General features: G+C 38.7%; 2 protein-coding genes across 3 annotated transcripts; one reads left to right on the top strand and one right to left on the bottom strand.

Annotated features, from left to right (window-relative positions):
* On the bottom strand, positions 1 to 9737 carry LOC135471946 (uncharacterized). Of its 2 annotated transcripts, none has more exons than XM_064751403.1 (3): positions 9681 to 9737; positions 7848 to 7940; positions 1 to 5747 (listed from the first exon to the last, which is right to left on the bottom strand). In XM_064751403.1, the coding sequence occupies exon 3, from the start codon at positions 5718 to 5720 to the stop codon at positions 2364 to 2366; it is 3357 nt and encodes a 1118-aa protein (XP_064607473.1). In that variant the 5' UTR covers positions 5721 to 5747; positions 7848 to 7940; positions 9681 to 9737; the 3' UTR covers positions 1 to 2363. The 2 variants fall into 2 exon arrangements, with proteins under 2 accessions (XP_064607473.1, XP_064607474.1); XM_064751404.1 differs by lacking the exon at positions 9681 to 9737 and adding an exon at positions 9132 to 9240.
* LOC135471947 (probable thiopurine S-methyltransferase) lies at positions 9250 to 18603 on the top strand. Its single transcript, XM_064751405.1, has 9 exons — positions 9250 to 9313; positions 11104 to 11204; positions 11871 to 11963; positions 12446 to 12569; positions 13234 to 13286; positions 13884 to 13958; positions 15196 to 15290; positions 17274 to 17318; positions 17701 to 18603. The coding sequence occupies exons 2-9, from the start codon at positions 11125 to 11127 to the stop codon at positions 17820 to 17822; spliced, it is 687 nt and encodes a 228-aa protein (XP_064607475.1). The 5' UTR covers positions 9250 to 9313; positions 11104 to 11124; the 3' UTR covers positions 17823 to 18603.
* Positions 18604 to 20599: the final 1996 nt, after the last annotated feature.

Below are 20599 nucleotides of genomic sequence, written 5' to 3'. Positions count from 1 at the left end.
CCCCAACTTTTTCAAAAAAAAAGGTGTATTGAAAATTTAACATAGTTAACAGGCAGAATAACATAGGAGAGGCACAAAATATTACAAAAGAATAATCTAGGTGAGGCCTTGGCTGGGTCAGTCCAAGAGCATATGCTTGTGGCAATGCACTTCTTGGCAAAAATAAGCCCTGTAACATTGAATTCACATGTTTCAGCTTCTGCTGCTTCAGTTGCTCAATTCTTGGGCCCATAGTGTACCGTGCTGGCCTTAGAATTGTGCAAATGTAATTTTTCAACCTTTTCGCATGTTTGCAAGATGTTCATTCAAGCGTGTTCTCAAGGCACTATTCTGTGTTGACTGACAGAATCAAACCTTTTGTGAAGCACTGAAAGTGGCCAATCCAAACAATGTCTCCAAAATCACATTAAAAATGTGTATAAATTGCGCTGAAAGTAGCTCTTTCATAAGTGAAAGGTTGAGAAATAAGGGTACTCGTTCAGCTGCAATCTGTCACACGTGTTCTTAAATACAGCATACAGCCTCGTTAAATAAATCAACAAATGAAAGGATTTGATTACAGGATACATTATAAGCAACCCAAGATAACAATGCAGTAAATTTCAGTGATACTGAGTTAACAAATATATTTGGAATATTAGCAGTGCCAGGATACCTGTATTTCACTTTGATCAATGCTACGTAACAGTTTAAACAATCACTGGCTACCAACATTAAGGATACTTAATGAGCAATCCCAGACATGCATCAGTAGATTTAATTGACTGAGGTCACAGAGACATGTACTTCCAATATAAGCCTTAACATGCTTTTCAAACAAATGTTGACTCACCTGGCTGCACTAATTTTAATGTTTAACATTTCATAACATCACACAAGAAAAAAACCCCAACAAAACCATTAAACCATCTGTGACTATTTTACATTTGTGTTCAATAAGCAGGTAAGCTCACTTGCTGGCCTTACAACAATGCACTGGAACTCATGACATCACAGGTTCAAATCCAGCTCTCACTGGTTTGACTACACCTATTTCTCATGCTTGACTTCTGTCAAGGTACATGTACTCACTAAGGTCTCTTTTTCATCCCTCTCAGTTTCAGTGTCTGCCGACTGTTTTCAACCCGGAAATCTGATTACTGTCACTTAAGCGAAAGCAGCTGTGTACCATCATGACCAATCAAAACACAACAGAAAGTTTGGGATGAGTCAGATAGCTGTCTTGAATGCGCATCAGTATGCATGGTTATGGGAAATGGGTCATACAGTATTGAGTAGACAGGGCAACATACATTGCCGCTGGTGTACGTACACTGGTTTCTACAAGACAGCAGACTTTGACAACAAGATTCATCTCAGTTCTAATCTTTTCTTTCTTTGTTATATGTATTTTTTTATTAAAATACCTGAACTATGCTCAAATCCATATGCAGTTTCAAGTGTCAGAAAAGTTATGTAAAATGTACAAAATTTGCTGAAATTTGTGCGACTGCTGAAGGTAACAATGCTACATGGTAAGCCACAGGGGTAGGTTTGTCCCACAACGAGAAAGAATCCCATTCATGTACACTCGTCCATCTATCTGGCATCATTTGTAGAGAGACAGTTATTCAATGAACATCTATACAGAATTGTTCTGGAGCCTCAGGGATGTCTGCCCATAAAGACCATAGTCTAAATAAGGTTGCAGTTAAATCAATATCTATTAAGTTCATTGAAAATTGAAAACAGAAACAAATTCTGGTACAGAATTACATGTACAACAGTAAAATGTTCGTTTTCTAAAATGAGCTTGATGGAGTACTTTGCCATTATAAGTTCCATGACATCAAATGCTTTCCTTTTCTTGAACCATCAGTCTATGTATATTATGTTGGAAGGAGTCTTCATATTAGTACACAAAGCATGAATAAAACTGACAAAATATGTTTATGTGTAAGTATAATAATAGAAAAAAGCAGGTGTAATCCTCCAAGGCAGAACACCGTCAATGTGGCTTTAAAGCTTGATTTAAAAATCAAAACTACTTGTACATGGTGTCTATATTTTGGTGGAGAGAAATGAAGAAAAAGTTCAGTATGTCAAAACTTGATTTAGCTTCGCTAACTTCTCTGTTGGATGGTCACAAGATATGTCTTGAGTTTCCTTGCCTTTTTTTAAAAATTTATTTATTTATCTGATTCGTGTTTTATGCCATAAGAATATTTCTTTTATACGACGGGGGTCAGCATTATGGTGGGACGAAACCGGACAGAGCCCAGGTTGTCAGATCTTTCCACGTACAGCTGGACAGGAAGCTAACATGAGTTTTGTCTTTTAAGAACTACATGTATATGTTTTAACAGGCACGTTTATGTAGCTCTTCATAAATCTGGGTTTTCTACTTTAATTCTAACTACATCTTGTGTGGTCGTGTCTTGGATGATCACCTCTGTAATTTCTTCACCATGAGAGGCATCCTCATCCATATCCAACTCATTAGCCAGGTCATCATCATCACTGGTTGCTTGATCAAGGTCAATGATTTCATCAGTTTCTTCGCTAGCATCAGCAACTGCAATATATTCCATACCAGGGCTTATACCATTATCATCAGTGGTTTCACTGTCCTTGTGGGCATTGTGCAAAGCCTGTTCATTACTGTTGGAGGAGACGTGCCCATTAGGCACAACATCACAGGAGTCAATGTGCGTCTCGTAGTCTGTCTGATGTTTGGTAATGAAGTCACAGGAGAGCTTGTTGCACATGTAGATTCTGGAGGCCTTGCACTGTTTGCGAGCCACCACATCCCTCATGACCACCACCTCTCCCTTGTGACTCTTCGTCAGATGAAGTCGCATAAGCGTCGGGGTGTCCCTGACCACAGAACCCTCGCAGTACAGGCACTCGTATGTCGGAGGGAATTTGGAGAACATACGGATGTCCAGCTCCGAGACGTCCCTTGGGATAGGCAAGCTTTCCAGACCATGTTTCTGAGCGCAGTGGTGCAACCACTCGTCAGTGTTCTTGGAGGCAAAGTCGCAGCCGACCTGTGGACAAAGGTAGACGCGCCCTCCATGCTTGTTTCGCCGCATGCCGACATCTGTGGCGATCATGGAGACCCCATGATGGTCATTGTGAATGTGTGTTCTCATCAAGTTTGCCCCTAGACATTGGTACTTGCAAAATTTACACTTGTAGCACCTTGGGGTCTGATGCTTGGTTTTCAGCCTGACTTCTGCTTTGACTGCAGCATGACGCAAGCCACTGCCAGAAGTGGCCATCTTGTTCTGAGTCTCATCTTCTAGGTACTTTTCCATCATGGCTTCTAACTGCCCTCTATCAGGTCTGATCTCCTCCTCCTCTGCTACTGTCTTTTGCACCTTTTTAGCAGAGACTTCAACCCCTGCCTGCCTGCCATGGTCCAACAACTCCCTAACTGTATAACTGTTGGTGTCTGAAATCCTATGCTTGGTAAGCAGGTGTTCACATATCGTCTGTACCGAATTACATTGAAAGGCAGAGCAACTGGGACAAAAGTAAATTCTGCTCTTAGAAAGCTTTTTACCGTGTCGCACTGCCAGCGTATAAGTAGGTTTCTGGTTAAAGTGAAATCTGACCATGTGGTTCCTCATCCTGACTGGTTTGGCACACTGGTAACGGCAGTTTTTCTGGTGGCACATCATCCGTTGGATTTTGCCATTGGAGTCAGCTTTACCTCTGATTATAGTTCGCATGGAATTCTGTGCAAACAATGCAGTTTTCGACAGGCTTTGGAGAACGTCTGAAGTTTGTTTGGAGTCCTTTTTTCCGGGACAATCATCCCATGTGATGTGTTCGGAGAAACCTTGCTGACAGCGTGAGAAGAAAGAACAACCTGGTCTCGGGCAAAAGATAATGTATCTGGCTTGTTTGCGGCGGACAGCTAACAGATCGATGGCTATGAATGGTTCTCCCACATGCTCCTTGGATAAGTGCTTGCGTACCTCTCTGAGCTTGAGGGACTGGCCGTGGCAGTTGTAGCATTCATAGATTAGAATATCCTTTGATTTTGATTCCTCTTCTAACACATTTTCTTCATGGTCCATTTCAGACTCTTCCTCTTCTTCATTTTCCTCTTCCATATCTTGTTCTTGATTTACCTCTTCTTCCTCATTCATCACCTGCTCCTCCTCCCTTGCTACTGAAGGATTACTGGACGATGATGTACTCTCTGTTGATTTCAGAAATTCCTTTTCCCCTTTCTCCAGATGGAGCTTACGAATCATATCCAGTTTACGGATTTGCTGCGCCAGCTCACTTGAAACCGTCACTGCCTTAGCAGATTTGTTCATCATGGGGTGCATAATGGTGCAGTGGATTTGGATCAGCTTGTAGTCCTGTGAGACAAAGTCACAGTGGCGACAATTCCAACTTTCGGTTTTCTCAAGACTCCACTGCTCTTCGTTTGAGATGTCTGCATCTTCTTGTGACTGAGTGGTCTCAGACCTTGCAGAAGTGTTGATTATTTCTACCTGCTTCTTCAGCACTTCACTGTCTGACATCTCTACCATATCTACAGGAGCCAAGTTGAGCGATTCATGGTTACTTTCCTGCTGTTCTTCTGCCAGACATTCTTCATCTTGTGGCTCAGTCTTTACTGTTAGGCTCTCTTGCTTAGTTTCTACAGACAGTTTTAAATGGTCGTTGAGTAGAGAACAGAACGACCATGGCTCTGCATCAAAGGACGAATGTTTCTCCACACAGTGGCGGACAACATCAGCCCTGGAGAAAGCCTGGAACGTACAAAACCAGCAGTTAAACCTATGACTCATCACATGACGTAAGAAATCCACTTTTCTTTCACATTTGAAGGCACAAAAGTTACACCAGTACAGGTCAATGTCCAAAGGCAGGGCAGAATTTTCACTCACTTTGACCCTGGCTCTGCAAACCAGGCCACAGATCACATCCCTTAACAGACCACCGGCCTGGTCCTTCTGCACATGGACCTGCACCAGGCTTGAAGCGAACAGGGATTCGTCCTTGGGATGTAACAAGCACATACTAGTTGGGCTATCAGGACGGACTATGGCATCGGCGAGCCTAATTTTCTTTTCTGCTGAAAGTTCCCTTTTTAACAGAACATCGCGCTCTGTTGGAACTTTGGGATTTTTTACAACAAGTCCATCAGGAATGAACTGGGTTGGTGGCAAGTTCAGTTTCTGGAACACAAGTGGGTTCTTTGATTGAATTGTAGATGGTTTAGACTGCGGAGAGGCAGTTTTGGGGGAATAACTTGATGTGGCTCGCAATCTTGGTCGAACACCAGACACATCGTGTCCTTTCAGGATGGTTTCATTTTGCAAAATCAACTTATCCACAAATGAACCAATCTTGGTAGACAGAGTGGCGGACTGTGAGGTGACTTCTGCCAAAGAAACAGGAGAACTGAAGCCAAAGTTAGCTGGCAGACCACTCTGAGTTTGATTCACGGATACCTGCTGAGTGACTGTTGGTTGCTGAGTGGCCACTTGGTGAACCGTCTTATGGATTTGCTCAGCCGGTACTGTGATATATGCAGCAGAGCCTGGCACTCCCGACACATTTGTGGCTGGTAAGAGATACATGCCCAAGCCATTGGGATTTGTTACAGCCCCATCCCCTTGTCCTTTCTCCTGCAGGAATGGTGTGAAGTTTAAAGCAGCATTAGTCGAAACGCTGCAGACATTGGCAATCTTTAAGAAGCTACCTTCAGACATGTTCCTTCATGAGCTTGCAATGCACACCTGTGAGATGACAGAGAAAGGAGATAGGTTCGACTATAGATTACTTATTGACTTATTTCACTAATGCAACAAAAGTCAGCCTTACTGTGGAAGGAAACCTTGAAAACCCTTTGACCATTCCCAGGTAGCAGGTTCAACTAGAATTTAAAATTACAAAAAAAAATCTTTTCCTACTTTTATCTTCCTTTATTCAAAATAAGATTTCATAAAAAATTTCTGTATTCATTATGCTGTTATAGCAGTACTTGATTCTATCAGGACAATAGATAAAAAGTTAGCTTCGGATTGACGGCTTAGAAAGGTTTAAAACAAAAGAAAACTCCTGAATGATGTTGAATTCTTAGGGTTTTTACACGTTGTATCAATGACTTTTCACAATTTTTTTGTAAGCTAGTGACTGTTAATAAAACACACAATACACACACAAGCACTGCTCAGTTGAAACATTCTAACTAATTGCGTACAGGTAAATGGACACTAAGCGCTTGAATAGGGCTTGTGAGGATAACCAAACCAATGACGTAAAAGGCAGGAACTCGGAACTCTACCATAACATTGCCACATGGGCCAAGATCTATTGCACAGGTTCACAGAGCTAGAACGCTGCTCATGTTTTCATCTTTGGAATCTTCTTGTTTAACTAAAAATCACAAAATCTGAAAACTTTTGTTCGAGCAATAAAAGGTTTAATTTGTACTGCATTGCTGGCACACAAGTGATACTAGGTTGGACTGCTGATGCAGGGATACTCTATAGGCTGGAATGGTAGTGCTGTGACAGGTTTCATCAATGACATATTGATTAGTTTGACTGTCAGTGCAGGAATACTGAACAAGCTGAAATGGTAATGATGTGATAGGTTTGTTCGTTGGTGCAGCGATAGGTCGGAAACAGGAAAGGTAGTGCTGTGATATGTTTCTTTGTTGGTGCAGGGATAGGCTGGAGACTGGATGCAGTCACAGGTTACAGAGCTGTTGAAGGAATACTGAATAGGCTGGAATGGTAGTGCAGTGACTGGTTTGTTTGTTGGTGCAGGGATACTGAATAGGCTGAAATGGTAGTGCGGTGATAGGTTTGTTTGTTGGTGCAGAGATAGGCTGGAAAAAGGAATTGTAGTGCTGTGATAGGTTTGTTTGTTGGTGCAGAGATACTGAATAGGCTGAAATGGTAGTGCTGTGATAGGTTTGTTTGTTGGTGCAGGAATAGGCGAGGAACAGGAATGGTAGTGCTGCGATAGGTTTCATTAATGACACAGTGATAGGTTTGATTCTTCGTGCTGGAATAGGCTGGAATGATTATGTAATGACTGGTTTGATTGGCATTTGATTTGTGGCTTAGATATAGGATTGGCTGGGTATGTCAGGACTAGTTCATACATAGGCCTGACTGGTATGACAGTGACAGCAGACTGATCACTGGTGGTTCAGATATAAATCAGATGGCATCTGTAGATATGATTGACCCTGTGTAAGTGATTGGTCCAGTTGGTAACAGAATAAGTGGTTTGATGATTATCAATCTACAGTAACAAAATTTCACGTTTTAAGAAAAAAATGTTGGAGGCAGAGCTAGTTGTCCAGAGATATGCTTTCAGCTTCCTACAATGTAAGATAAAGAGTCAGGATATGTTTGTGCCCATGTGAACAACTTTGTACCTTATGCTAGGTCAAAATATGTGTATTTCATTCATTTATTTGATTGCTGTTTAATATTAAAAATACTCAAAAATATTTTCACTTAAAAAAAATAAATAGTAGCCTGATTCACAAAGCCACTGACCTTTAGACAGTTACAGGAGAACTGTCCCACATGACATATGGGACATACTGATAGAAGGCAAGTGGTCTCTGCATAGTGAAATTCATACAAGACCGCACAAGATTAATTGATTGAACTGGTGTTAAATGTCGTGTCTAGAATTTTTCACTTACGCTCATTACTCCCACCAAGGCCCCAATAACAATGAAACTGTCCCAAGAATTGTATTGAACCCATGTGTCACTTTACCTACAGTCCCCTACTAGTGACTAAGAGAATAGCACCACGACCACTTGGCTATGGCACACTTCTCTGTATTAGTGACATGAAAAAAGTACTTACTTTTAATGATGAGTAACACAGGTAGTAATAAAACATTTTTTTCATCTCGGTTTGGTGTGGTTAGTTCAGTTCACCTCACTTGTGGATGAAATTCTGCGAACAGGAAATACCAGAACTCACTATTGCAGAATGTACCAGCCTGGCAATATGCGTTTCCAGAGTTGTAGCATCATGTACAACCCCAGAGAGATGTGTCTCACAATCCCTGCTGTTACACACTCATGCATATTCCTTAAAATAACTGTTATCTCCATTTCAACATGGAGTCTACAACATGGTAGTGTTAAAATGAGAAAAGTGGGGGAACTTTAAAAACCTGAAACATTATGATGTTTTATACATTATAAGCAAAATATTTCAATACATGTATTTGCATTAATTGTACACAAACAGATTATTCTATCCCTGAAACAAACATTTCAGAATTAATACCATTACTTTTGGATGTACATGTACCTAGCAGTTAATCTATTGTACCAAGGTATTGTGATAAAAGTTTGGTGAAGGACAGTGATTTCTTTTGTTGATGTGTACACCATGCACCAAGGATGAGTACACACAAAAACATAAAAACAATATAGGGGAACATAGTTCTAAATAAACATCATATTCATGTAAAACCATTCATGTTCACTGTTTTTGGTTCCATATAAGTTTTACGCTACTTACATAGAAGTATTTCTCTCCCCCCCCCCCCCATTTTAAAACTACAAGTACAATGTTATAACTCCATGTTGAAAGGGAGATAACCTTTCCTCATGCTGACAATGACTTGGTGATGTAGTCCTTACGTACATGTACCTCTCGCAAACAACTCTTAATGGTTGTCCTCCACTGATTTGATCTATCATTATTTAACACCATGCTCTGTCCTCGACTGAAAATAAATTATATCTTGTCTAGTACTTCGAGTTAGATCAATGCTTACCAGAGAGCAAAACTTCAAAGTTACCCACCATTATATAAATTAATGAACAGTTTTAATGTAAGATTAAAACGATTATAAAATTTCTCCCCAACTCCCTCAGACATAGGAGTATGGGATAGTAGTAATAATACTTTAATATCAATTATCTTCATTTCACTCATATGTCTGTATAATTAAACATGTAATACAAGCTTTGTCTAGTCCACAGAACACTTACAATAATCAAGGGTCAACTTTTTAGCTAAAAAACTGATTAAAATAAATACATTATGAATTAACTGGCTGACACCATTTAATAAAACACAACTAGCAGACTCTCGCAGGGTTTATCTTAGCATGTCGAAGGATAATTGTACCCAGCTGAGTTATGCACCCGATCGTTGTGGAACGGTTGTAACAGGTTGACCTAGTTTTACCACCAAGAAGCTGTAGACGGCTGTGCATAGTCCACTTAGCTTAGCGGAAAGTAGGTCACCGAAGCACGCGGTGCAGAAAGGCAGACAAGCAGCATATTGAATGTCGACTAAAAAGCAAGCGGGTAAGGTCAGCGTTGTGTACATTTTACAGACAAGAAAATCAGGCCTTTTTACTCAGTACAAGGCGTACATGTTGCGTGATTAGAGACTTTTTCCCCGTTGACATTTATAAATCCAGTGCTGTACGCGATTTCTGAGCTCGTAGTCTTACTGCAGCAGCGCGATTGTCCGCTCGCCGGCTCGTCTACTTCGTGAAGTGCCGATGTAATGCAAGATGGCGGTGGCGAGATGTAGCTGCAGTCGGCCGATATCTCGTGTGAGAAACGAGGCTTACATCAACCTTACAGTTGTGTTCTGATGCCATACAGTTTAGGAAAGCTATGTGCTATTAAAATATGATGATATGAGCCATGAAACAGCGTGACAAACCTAGTTTATGTACTTCGTCTGCAGCACTGAATCGCCTTCCGACTCGACCGACGAACGAGTGGACGATAAATGCGTAAGAGTCACGTGATCAGAAGCATGACGTGACACATGGCGCGGAAAATGACCGTAAAAACAACAAATACGGTGTTTGCTGCGCTCAGTTGAACCGTTTTTAGTGTTATGTTTTTTTATATATACATTGCATACATTGTAACCTAATTTTATAGCCTTCTGGTAATGGAAATAACGATTTGAAATGTATTAATTTTTACCAAACTTTCGCCTCTTTGGGGATTATCCCTATGTCCTCCACCAAATGTTTGGCGTCTGATGTAGCCTAATAGTTGCGACAATTATTTTCGCTTATTAAATACATTTTTCTTTTTGTCCCACCTCGTTCGCTGCATTCATCAAATGTTGTGCAGAGAAAAAGCAAGCATTCAATAATCAAGATAAATTTTGAAGTAGGCCTAAGTGATCGTAATCATGCATTCTGAATACTATAGACAGCCATTCAGTACAGTGGATAACAAATTAAGCTAACGACAATACAAAGGTTTCACAATTTTTTCTTTTATCATAGAAGATAAAATGATAAACAAAATACTAGCTTGTAAATAACTGCATGGTTTCTGTGTCACAGTGTTGGCTTAATGTTCTGCACCAGGATGTTCCTTGGTCCTATTTGTCATTTAGAAAACACATCATATACAATAACATGTATGTATGTCTACCATTACATGCATTCTCATATCTCAAATAGCTGTAAGCAAGACAATAGTTTTCACGGCAGTATATATATATATATATATATATATATATATATATATATATATATATATATATATAGATCGTGGGACTACGGCCATTAGAAACAAATCAATATATATAGGTCTGTAGGCATAAAAACAATTAAATGTAGGGGCGTAAATGGTTAATTTTATTTTTCAAAAGTTGAAAATTTAGTGATGCTACGCATTTTCAGAATTTTTCACTTTATGTAATGCTCTTACCTCTTCCAAAATCTGTTTTACTTTGCAATCAAATGACATAGTCTTTATGTTTAGACTTATATGATACTTATTCGACAATAGCCAACATTATGGTGGAAGGAAATGGGCCAGAACCCGCGCGGGGGGAAAGCGTATAAAACAAGTTTAATGGTTATAAAGTTGCTGACAAACTAGTGACAACTGGATTTGAACCTAAGACATTTAATGGTCAAATTTAGTGGAATGTTGCATTATATGTTAGCGCACATATATCTTCTAGGCCATTGTAGAATTGTATGACGCTAAACAACAATCAAGTAAATAAATAAATATCTAAATAAATAGAGCTCTTTGATGAATCTATGTGCATGTTGAACCCATTCAGTCCTGTCAAAACTTTCTGATCACGTGCTTGTCTTCATATACTATAGATATACCCATTATATGTCAACATGGAAGTTACAGCAGACGGTTGGAGAAAAATGTGGAAGGAAAGTGACATGCCATGCCACTACAGGAACCACGTTCACAAGTATGTTAATAATCAATGCCATATTGTCAAATTTGGAATAACGTTATATGTATATAATAAATTATAAATTTATGCAATGTGTATTTTGCATTTTGATTAAAAAGAAAAAAAAGTTACAAGAAGTTCATAGTATAAACCAGATTGTGTGTATGTATTTCGTATTTTCTGAACGCTGATGAATGTAATTTGGGGGATTTTTTACCCGCGCTATATTTTTCTACAAGTCTGTGCTTTGCCACATTACAGTGAATTTTATATTTTAAAGTCGCGCTAAGCGAATCCTCTGCGATATATGCAATGAAGGTTTTCTCTGCGGAACAATTTTTGTTCTGTTAGTGTCACTTTTGTTTAGTTTCGGGAATTTATACCATGCAAACATCACCTTGAAGCTTTGATAGATGTACTTCACAAGAGATACACTATAACAAAACAAGGTTCCAAGTATACAAACCTCATGCGTGAATATATTTTTGCCATGATTTTCACCAGACAAAAATAACGCGTTCGGTTATAATAGGAGAAATCCTTTGCACCGCGGAGTAAACCTTTTCACTGCGGAGAAATTCTTTGTGCTGCGCAGAAAATCTTCGCAGAGTGAACTATTTTTAGCATTGCTTTTGTCACAGCGATGCTAACAATTTACTTTGGGCTTTTCACCCCAATCAGATTGCTTCAGTCTAATTTTTGTGGACAAGTGGAAGGCAGACGCGACCTATACATTTTCGTACCTTTGTGTGGGAAAACGCTGGACATGAGATGGTATGCATAATAATATTTAGACAAAGTTTTTGACGAGTTGTGTTTAACACTGAATGTTATAATAAGTGAAAGAATTTACTGAAAAATGTGGAACAACTAATGCAGTTTCTAAAACTTGAGAGGATGTTACACTTTTCAAATGATTTGAAAAGAATGTTTATTAATAAGCATGCTGACATGAACTCTAATTTTGGCCACGTCACGTTGGCCATATATGAGGACAAGGTTGACTCACTGAAACAAATCATTAATGTGCTCTCAGTTTTAGAATTTAGATTCTAATGATTTTTGAAAAGATGTTAAAAATTGAGCTTAATCATGACGAGAAAACGTATTTGTCTTCTCAAAAATCACAATTTTGATTTAATTTAATTTTGTGAATTAAGCACAGTCCTATATAAAGTGTCCCGTCATGAAGTATGTAAGAAATGCGTAATTAAAATTGTTTATTAAGATGAATAGACTACAATCTATACATACAGGTTGGCTGAGCAGGGGAATCACGTGGTAGGGGTTGATATGGTGGAGACACCCGTAAGGACATTCTTTGAAACAGAAAAGCTGGACTTTGTGGTGGAGAACAGTGATACCGGCCCTTTGTATAAGGTGCGTGTATGTAGACTTGTATATACGTACAAAGGTGTTTTACTTAAGCAGCATCTTTGCCGTGCTTAAGCGATTTATGTGATGTTTGATTTAAGTATTATTTAGGAACACTCCCTCATGGATTATATGCAATGAACTTCTGCCTTAAGCAGTTTACTGAATGAATTTTCGTAAAACTGTTGTTCGAATTTACTCTTTGCGAGCTATTAGCTGAGGCTTGGTTCAACTGTTTGTGATTGGTTTCCCTGTAAAGGAGCATTTCAGTGCCACCTAAGATCTAAGGTGCCTATAGACTATTGATTACTCGATCGGTGACGAACGCCACTTTAAGTTTTCTTTTGATATGTGTACAGCGTTCCAAATAAAGACATTGACAGCTATACAAGCTCTGTATTTTTGTAGACTTGCATTCAAAGAGGAATTCTAAGAGAAGAACTTTATGCTCCTCTCCTGGAGTAGATCTATACCTTTATGTGCACTGGGCCGCGTAATTCTTTTGTTAGAGATCCTATATAGCAATGGGTCTTACTCATGTATACAGTAGCCTCACATGAAAGAGGAAGCGTGTAGATGGCTATCATATGTGACAGGTATTCACAGTGCTAGAATTTGCTTCTGGCACACATGTTTAATTCATTTATCTGTTGGTATTCGTGTTTTCCAGACAGCCGACGGAAGGATTAAAGTACACGTTTGCGATTTGTTTCGTTTGTCCAAGTAAGTAAAACATTCGAAGAGAGGACGTCATATTGTTTAGAGAGTGGGTCGTGGTCGATTGTTTTAGACACTTGTCTTTCGATCGCTAGGTCACACGATGTATAAATTCAATCCCGACTTCGGAAAGGGAGTTTGTGGATTGGGGATTTGATAGCAATAAATGGTCGATGACTCTCTTGTGGCTGGTTTCCTCCCACATAATGCCATTTGTAGCGGATATTTGTTTTATTCGGTTCAATTCAGCCCTTAATCCCTGTGGCTGCTTACACTTGAAACCAGTACCTTCACACAAATGCAATAGTTGGACCTGAAACAGGAATTAATTATTTATGGACATCAATAAACATGTTTTGAGTCCACAATAAAATGTGTACTTTCATACCAGCTCAGCTGAAGTCTACAGATATAAGTGTACTGGCTGTATAAATCAGGAAATCTTACACATACTATGCACTAGACCTACTTGGCACGTTCATTGACAGTAATATCAGAAATGCATAATATAGATGCATAATAGAGTATATGTGTGTGACATGTCATTGCATCAAGTGACATGTGTTCTTTCTTTTTTTTTCTGTTCTTTATTTGTATTTCCAGAGAAACACTTGGGGTGTTTGATGTTATTTGGGACCGAGCGGCTTTTGTGGCATTGAATAGGACGGACCGGCAAAGGTAGTGCTGTATGTGTTTGTATCATCTGTAGATGTTAACATGCATCAACATTTTGTCTATATCAGTGTATGTAGATAGAATAGGGGGTTTTGGGGATGGCAAATGTAAGGTATACACTGCACGTTTGGCGCCATGGTATTTATCACCGGACAAAAACATATATGCACTTAAATTAATTGTTTTTTTTTGTTTTTTTTTTAGCAAAGTGAGTATATAACTACAGTATACAATTTTAGTCATAATTGAAAAATGTGTAGTAAACAGGTGGTAGTGCCAGTAGCAAGCAGCCTAACAGGTGTCTGAGCTTTTCTCACCCTCAGCTGAACATATGTATCAAATCAAATTACTTATCACGTGGCAGATTGTTAACCACTGACCTGCGTAAATTATGTTAGCGTATACACACAAATATGTGGAAATTTTTGGACAACATTGGCTTGAAGCATTTTGTGAATACTTACTCCAAATATGTTATGTCATTTAAAAGAAAAAAAAAGGAATGAAGAAAAAAAAACCGTTTGTCATACACTATTGAAAACTGAAGTTTTTTTGTTAATTATAAACGTATATACACCAATATAAAACGCTCATTCCCGCGCAACATAATGAACCCTCTATTTCCAATAAGGGAGATAAAACCCATGCGTACATTGCAAGCATTTTCATATTTCCCTGCATTTATTCTTCCAAAGGAAATTTACATAAATAAGTGAATGTATTCCCAAGTAGATGGATTTAACTCCTCAGTATCGTACATTGATTGGTTGTAAACAAGGTGAACAACTGAAAGACTAGCCACATTGCAGACATCTTCTTCGGGAAGAATTTGGTGTGTCACGTGGTTTGGTAAAGGTTGGAAGCTTAATAGGTTTGGCGATACATGTATATTGTAATTAATCCATATGTCAAACTATAACAGCTTTAACTATACATACAATTTATAGTTTTTTTTATATGTTTTTGTTGGTGGAAGCCTGGTATGTATGTAACTGATGTTACTGATGTAGCTATTCTGATGTACCTCTAACATGGACATGATTATTTTTTCTATTTAGTTGGCCACATTTTCGTGACATCTTTTGCTTATTTTTCTTTAATTTTCCTTATACTGGTTTTGCAAATTCTTCTAAAGCTGTTTTTGTTTTATTTGCCTGTTTTACATATTCTCTCAATTATTTTTGTTTTGTTTGCCTTGCCTTGCCTTTTTGCTTTTATAACCATGTCGTTGTTTGGTCAGATATGTCTCTCTGCTTAAGTCATTAATGGCTGAAGGGTGTCGCTATCTGCTGAGTGCTGTGGACATGAAAAAAGCAGGTGGAGAACCCCATAAAGGTAGTATTCAAATGGCAACTGTGTACAAACATGCTGTAATATATATATGCGAAGACACGATTTAACGTACACGATTTATAATGAATTACGCGGTCATGCAAACACATGATTCAAGATATACTGACACCACCGTATTTAGAACGCTTCGGTGGCGTAATGGTTAGAGCGTCGACCTTGAAGTCGTATGACTCGGGATCGAAGTCGAAAGACCCAGATTTGATCCCAAGTCAGACCAAAGACTTTAAAAATGGTACTTGTTGCTGCTTCACTTTTCGCCCAGTACTGAGAGATTAGAGCAAGAAAGAGACACTGACAGTATTTGTAGTGCACATACAAACTAGACTTTTTAATGGACTCGACCATGCTATCAGACGATACCAGACATACTGAAAACATACTATCCATACAGGAATCCTACGATATACCATCAATACCGACTAAACGGTATTGGAGACCATACGAAAGGTCAACGTTTTAATGGGCGTGGCCGTGCGATCACGCGATACCAGACACACTGAAAACATTCTGTCCGTATACATAAGGTGGACTTTTGAATGGACGCCGATCAGACAATTTTAGAAATACTGAAAACATACTGTCAATACAGAAGGTCAACGTTTTAATGTACGCGATCGTGCGATCAGACGATAGCAGACATACTGACATCATGGTATTTATTCTACATGCTGGAAATCGATACACGTCGGTTTGATCGGCATTTGATAAACCAGTATATGTAAGCTTGTATGTATAATCCACGTGGAAGATAAACAAGTAAGGCGATTTATTCACATTTTCACCTGAAATACTAACATAGTATAGTATTTATAATTCGCATCAAAAATAGATACGCAGATTTAATCTGCACGATTAATATGACTCACAGTATTACATAATAATCCATGTGAAAAGCAGACATGCTTTTGGGGTCGGTGCATTTTTAATTGTAGGCCTGTGCTTGTATTTAGTTATCCGTGTTATATATAGCACACTGAACATGTTTAAATTCAGTACACGCGTATTGGTAATAATGTAACCAATCAGTAACCAGTAGTAAACTGGTGGAAGTTGTAAAGGTTCCATTTACCGTCATTTTGTTTCAAACATGTTCCATTTACCTTCATTTTGTTTCAAACATGTTCCATTTGCCTTTATTTTCTGTCCCTGTTTCGTGTGGAGATTTTCTGATCCGATACTAAAACGACTAAAAGAATAATATATAGATTGAATGAGTAAACTCAACGAAGTATTTTCAATTAAAAACCACGAGGGTACATTAAAATAGCTCCGTGTTTTCAAGAAAGGAATAAATGTCATATACATTGCCAAACATTGCGTTTGTCTGAATTCACACATATGCGGGTCCTCATGTGAAGATAATGATGGTATGTATCGCATTGACAACGTGCATACATACAACATTTGTAACGCATGCACTATAAAGGCGGTTCTAAGTAACGATCTTGCAATCAGGATACAAGTTATGAAAACGTAACTTCTTTGATTGATTGATTGATTGATTGATTAGATTGTGGGCCTCCGTGGCCGAAACGGTTAGCGTGCCAACGCTGCGCACTTACCCAGGAGCCTAGGTCTTACCAATGCGGTCGCTGTGAGATCAAGCCCAGCTCAGGTTGGCTCCCTCCCCAGTCGTACGTGGGAAGGTCTGACAGCGGATGGTATTGGGTTTCCTCCTTCTATAACGCAGGCCGCCGTCGTAAAAGTGAAATATTCTTGAGTACGGCGTAAAACATCAATCAAATAAATAAATAAATAAATAAATAAATATTTATATTAGATTGAAATTTTGGGCCATACTCAAGAATATTTCATTTATGTACAACGGCGGCGCACTTGATCGGATATGGAATTGATGTGAAACAAAATTGCTCTGTGGAATCGTCCCTTGAAAGGTTCATTTGATCTGTGCATGCATGACTCATTGCATAACTGCTGGTATTGTTATCATTTGTCAATGTATAGGTCCTCCACAGGTGACCCGAGCTGAAGATATCCAGGCGCTGTTTGGTAAGTTAGTTAAAAGCAAATGTACATAAATTTTAATTTTGTGTCTTCGTCTGGCTAAATTCCAAGAATGGATAAGTAATCAGTTTTCTATATCCTGTATCATATACCATGATTGCGTGTTGTACAATTGTCCTAACCCAGCCATTCAATACACTTGCACTGGATCCTTTGTTTGAGGTACAAAAACCCGTAAATGTGTTGACGTTGGTGGCGTTCTGCAATAAGAGGCCTTCCTGCATGGTATTACTGAAATAATGTAAAAGAAAACACCTGGTAAAAAATACATACACTTGTAAATAAATTAGGGACACAGTGTTACATGAGAAGGAAATTGTTTATTGATATGAAAAGTCTCTATTTGCGGCTTTCTTGACTACGACAGGTAACGAATATACTGTGTCCTTCGTGGAAGGCTTGGATTGCACGCCGGACGCTGATCCCGTCTGGGACGTTGAATGGTTTTACGAAAACTTGTACCTGATCCAAATGCGGAAGTCAGCTTGATTCAGTCAGGCCAAGAATGTGTTGGAGTTGAAGAAACTGCCTTACAGTTATCACCATTCATGTAGAGTATAGCATGGCCATGGAGTGTCGACCATGTCGAGTTCCATGGCCTTGAAAGTTCTTGAGTTTATTTTTGGAAATTACCTTGAAACACTTATTTTTTTTTTATGAGAACCTAATCAGTTAATGAAACATTGTATATGGATTTTCAGCTTAAACATGTGTTTAAGCGTTATGGCGTATCGTTGTCCAAACTAAAGATGATATTACTCTCTTGCGACGAACGTTTTGATATGGTACAAAAGCATTTACAAAACGTCATGGCAAAGGCAGGAATGACCAGTAGACAACACAGCTTATGCCTGAATTACTTCAAGAGGTAACGGTTTCCATTAAAACAAACCCTTTCACTTACAGTGGACACAGACATGTAAAATACACGTAATAGGTTAATGACACGAAATAATTTATTAATCAAAGACTTTCAAGTAAAATGTTTTTTTTTTATAACAATATAACTTCTTATTATTTTTTTACATATTTAGTCTTTATCCAGGACATTGTGATCAGCTTTTCCAAAGGAATGTATAATTTACAAAATGTTTACAACAATTTAACCAAGAAAAATTGAATGTAAAACAGAAAACGCAGTATTGATTTGGTAATGGAGGAACTATGCAGGGTGTTGGTCTAATGCTTTATCCAAATAACAATCAAAATAAATGTTTACTATATTTGTTGCATGCTTGTTATGTTTTGGTCTGACATTCGGAACTTACCACAGATCACTAAATGTCGTTTGTAATAAAATGTTATACTTTTACATGTTTTGTCGGTTATTTATTTATTTATTTCGGTAAGTATTCGAATTATATTTGGTACACACACAAATCTTTGAGTACGGCGTAAAACTCAAGTCAAATAAGTAAATAAATTAAATCGGTCTCATAATATCTCATTATAGTACCGCTATGATGTACACCTAGTATGAGCGGAAGAAAGGGAACAGGGTAGAACCTGAAAGAAACCACTGCACATTGTCTGTACACACCTGTCAACTTTCTGACTTAAATCCTCGATCGAAGGATCGTGGGCTGGGTTTGAACCTACGACGTCACTGGTCAAAGGCAGACAATTATACGTAGGCGGTAAAAGCCACTGAAAGTAATCGTACATGGTACATTATTTATTTATTTGATTGGTGTTCTACGCCGTACTCAAGAATATTTCACTGATATGACGGCGGCCAGCATTATGGTGGGCGGAAACCGGGCAGAACCCGGGGGAAACCCACGACCATCCGCAGGTTGCTGGCAGACCTTCTCACTTACGGCCGGAAAGCATGGTACATTATAAGAGAAGTCGACGTTTGGCTATATTGAATGTACACTGGAGCTGACATTCTATATTTTATCTTCATGATACAATAGACGTATGCATTTGGCCAATTCTACATTTTATTGCAGTTCCGATAAGAAAGGTCAAGATACAACCACCGTTTGCTATACGCATGCACTGATGGCACAATATGCCATTGTTAATTTTAACAGAAAGTCTGTTGTCTGAGTGATGCTAGAATGAATACTGTTATTATAACGCAATATTCTCATATACAACACAATATCCTATTAGACTAATGGAATCTTCATGTTGAATTAATAGAATATGTGTGTTGCATTTGGAAGAACAATCTGCTACAATAGCAGAATACATCCTAGCATCACTCAAACAACAGACTTTCTGTTAAAATTAATTATTATCAGGTTAATTTTTTGAGTGTATTACAGTTTACATGTAGCTATTATATAATTTGAAAAATACATAACCACACCCAGCAAAGCCAACATACGCGGTCCATAGACTGGCTCTCTCTCACTGAACGTTTTTAGACATAACTATATATGTAGACCATATACTATTTTAGGGCTGTATAGGTAAATTACATACAATCCATCCGTTCTGCATCAATGACTGAAACAAAGAGTCACTGATAATACGGCCACAGACCCCCATTAGTTTTCCATAAGCGACAATGTTAACGTTTAGCGCTGTAGCTCAGTCCCAAACATTCCGAGGCCAATAAGCTTTGGTGCATACCTGGCCCAGCCTGAGAGAAAGAAGCTGTAAAAATCTTGACATAGGTTGACCGTCAAAATCTGGACCTTTACATGCCGGCAGCTGGGAGGGGTGCTTAGCAACGCCAAGGGGACGTCACTCGCAGCCTCATCACCACCTGTCTCCTTGTGTCCTCTCGCCCAGAATTTCAAACTTTCACCATTAAAACTCATACCTGCCCAAAGCTTAGACAATTTCCATCATTTTCATACCAAGCATGCACTTGTACACTAAAAACGGCAGGCTGGCAGCAAAAAAAGACTTTACACCCTAAAATACACAGAACTACAATCGTCCCTACTGAAAAACGCAAGTTGTAATGGGGGTCTGTGTCCTATCACACCAGCCAACTTTTTTTAAAATCAATCATTTTTGCACCACATAATGCTTACTACCTCTAAACCTCACACATAAAGTTACAGCTTGATACATGCAAAAACTTTTCAGTAGGAGGAATTTAACTTGGGGTACCCCTATCTTGGAAATGTGTCTGTTTGTCCGTCCTCAAGCACCAAGTTCAAAGCTCTGTAGTGCACATACCCTTCAAAATATCTTAACCAGGTCAAATGTTTTGGAAAGCTGGTATGTATATCTGCAAGAAAAATGAAAAAATTCCAATGACAAAGTATTTTACATTTTCCATTGACAAACATTTAGAAAAT

This window comes from Liolophura sinensis, chromosome 7 (assembly GCF_032854445.1).
Source record: "Liolophura sinensis isolate JHLJ2023 chromosome 7, CUHK_Ljap_v2, whole genome shotgun sequence".
In the NCBI taxonomy this organism is placed as follows: domain Eukaryota; kingdom Metazoa; phylum Mollusca; class Polyplacophora; order Chitonida; family Chitonidae; genus Liolophura; species Liolophura sinensis.
The sequence above is the reverse complement of the archived record's forward strand: the minus strand, read 5'-3'. Positions and strand labels throughout refer to the sequence as shown.

Bases quoted from the DNA above. Each gene is read 5' to 3' on its own strand.
- LOC135471946 (XM_064751403.1), bottom strand. From the start codon at position 5,720: ATGTCTGAAGGTAGCTTCTTAAAGATTGCCAATGTCTGCAGCGTTTCG.
- LOC135471947 (XM_064751405.1), top strand. From the start codon at position 11,125: ATGGAAGTTACAGCAGACGGTTGGAGAAAAATGTGGAAGGAAAGTGAC. The intron at 13,287-13,883 runs GTAAGTAAAACA...TTGTATTTCCAG, and splicing joins GATTTGTTTCGTTTGTCCAA to AGAAACACTTGGGGTGTTTG. The intron at 13,959-15,195 runs GTAGTGCTGTAT...TTGTTTGGTCAG, and splicing joins AATAGGACGGACCGGCAAAG to ATATGTCTCTCTGCTTAAGT.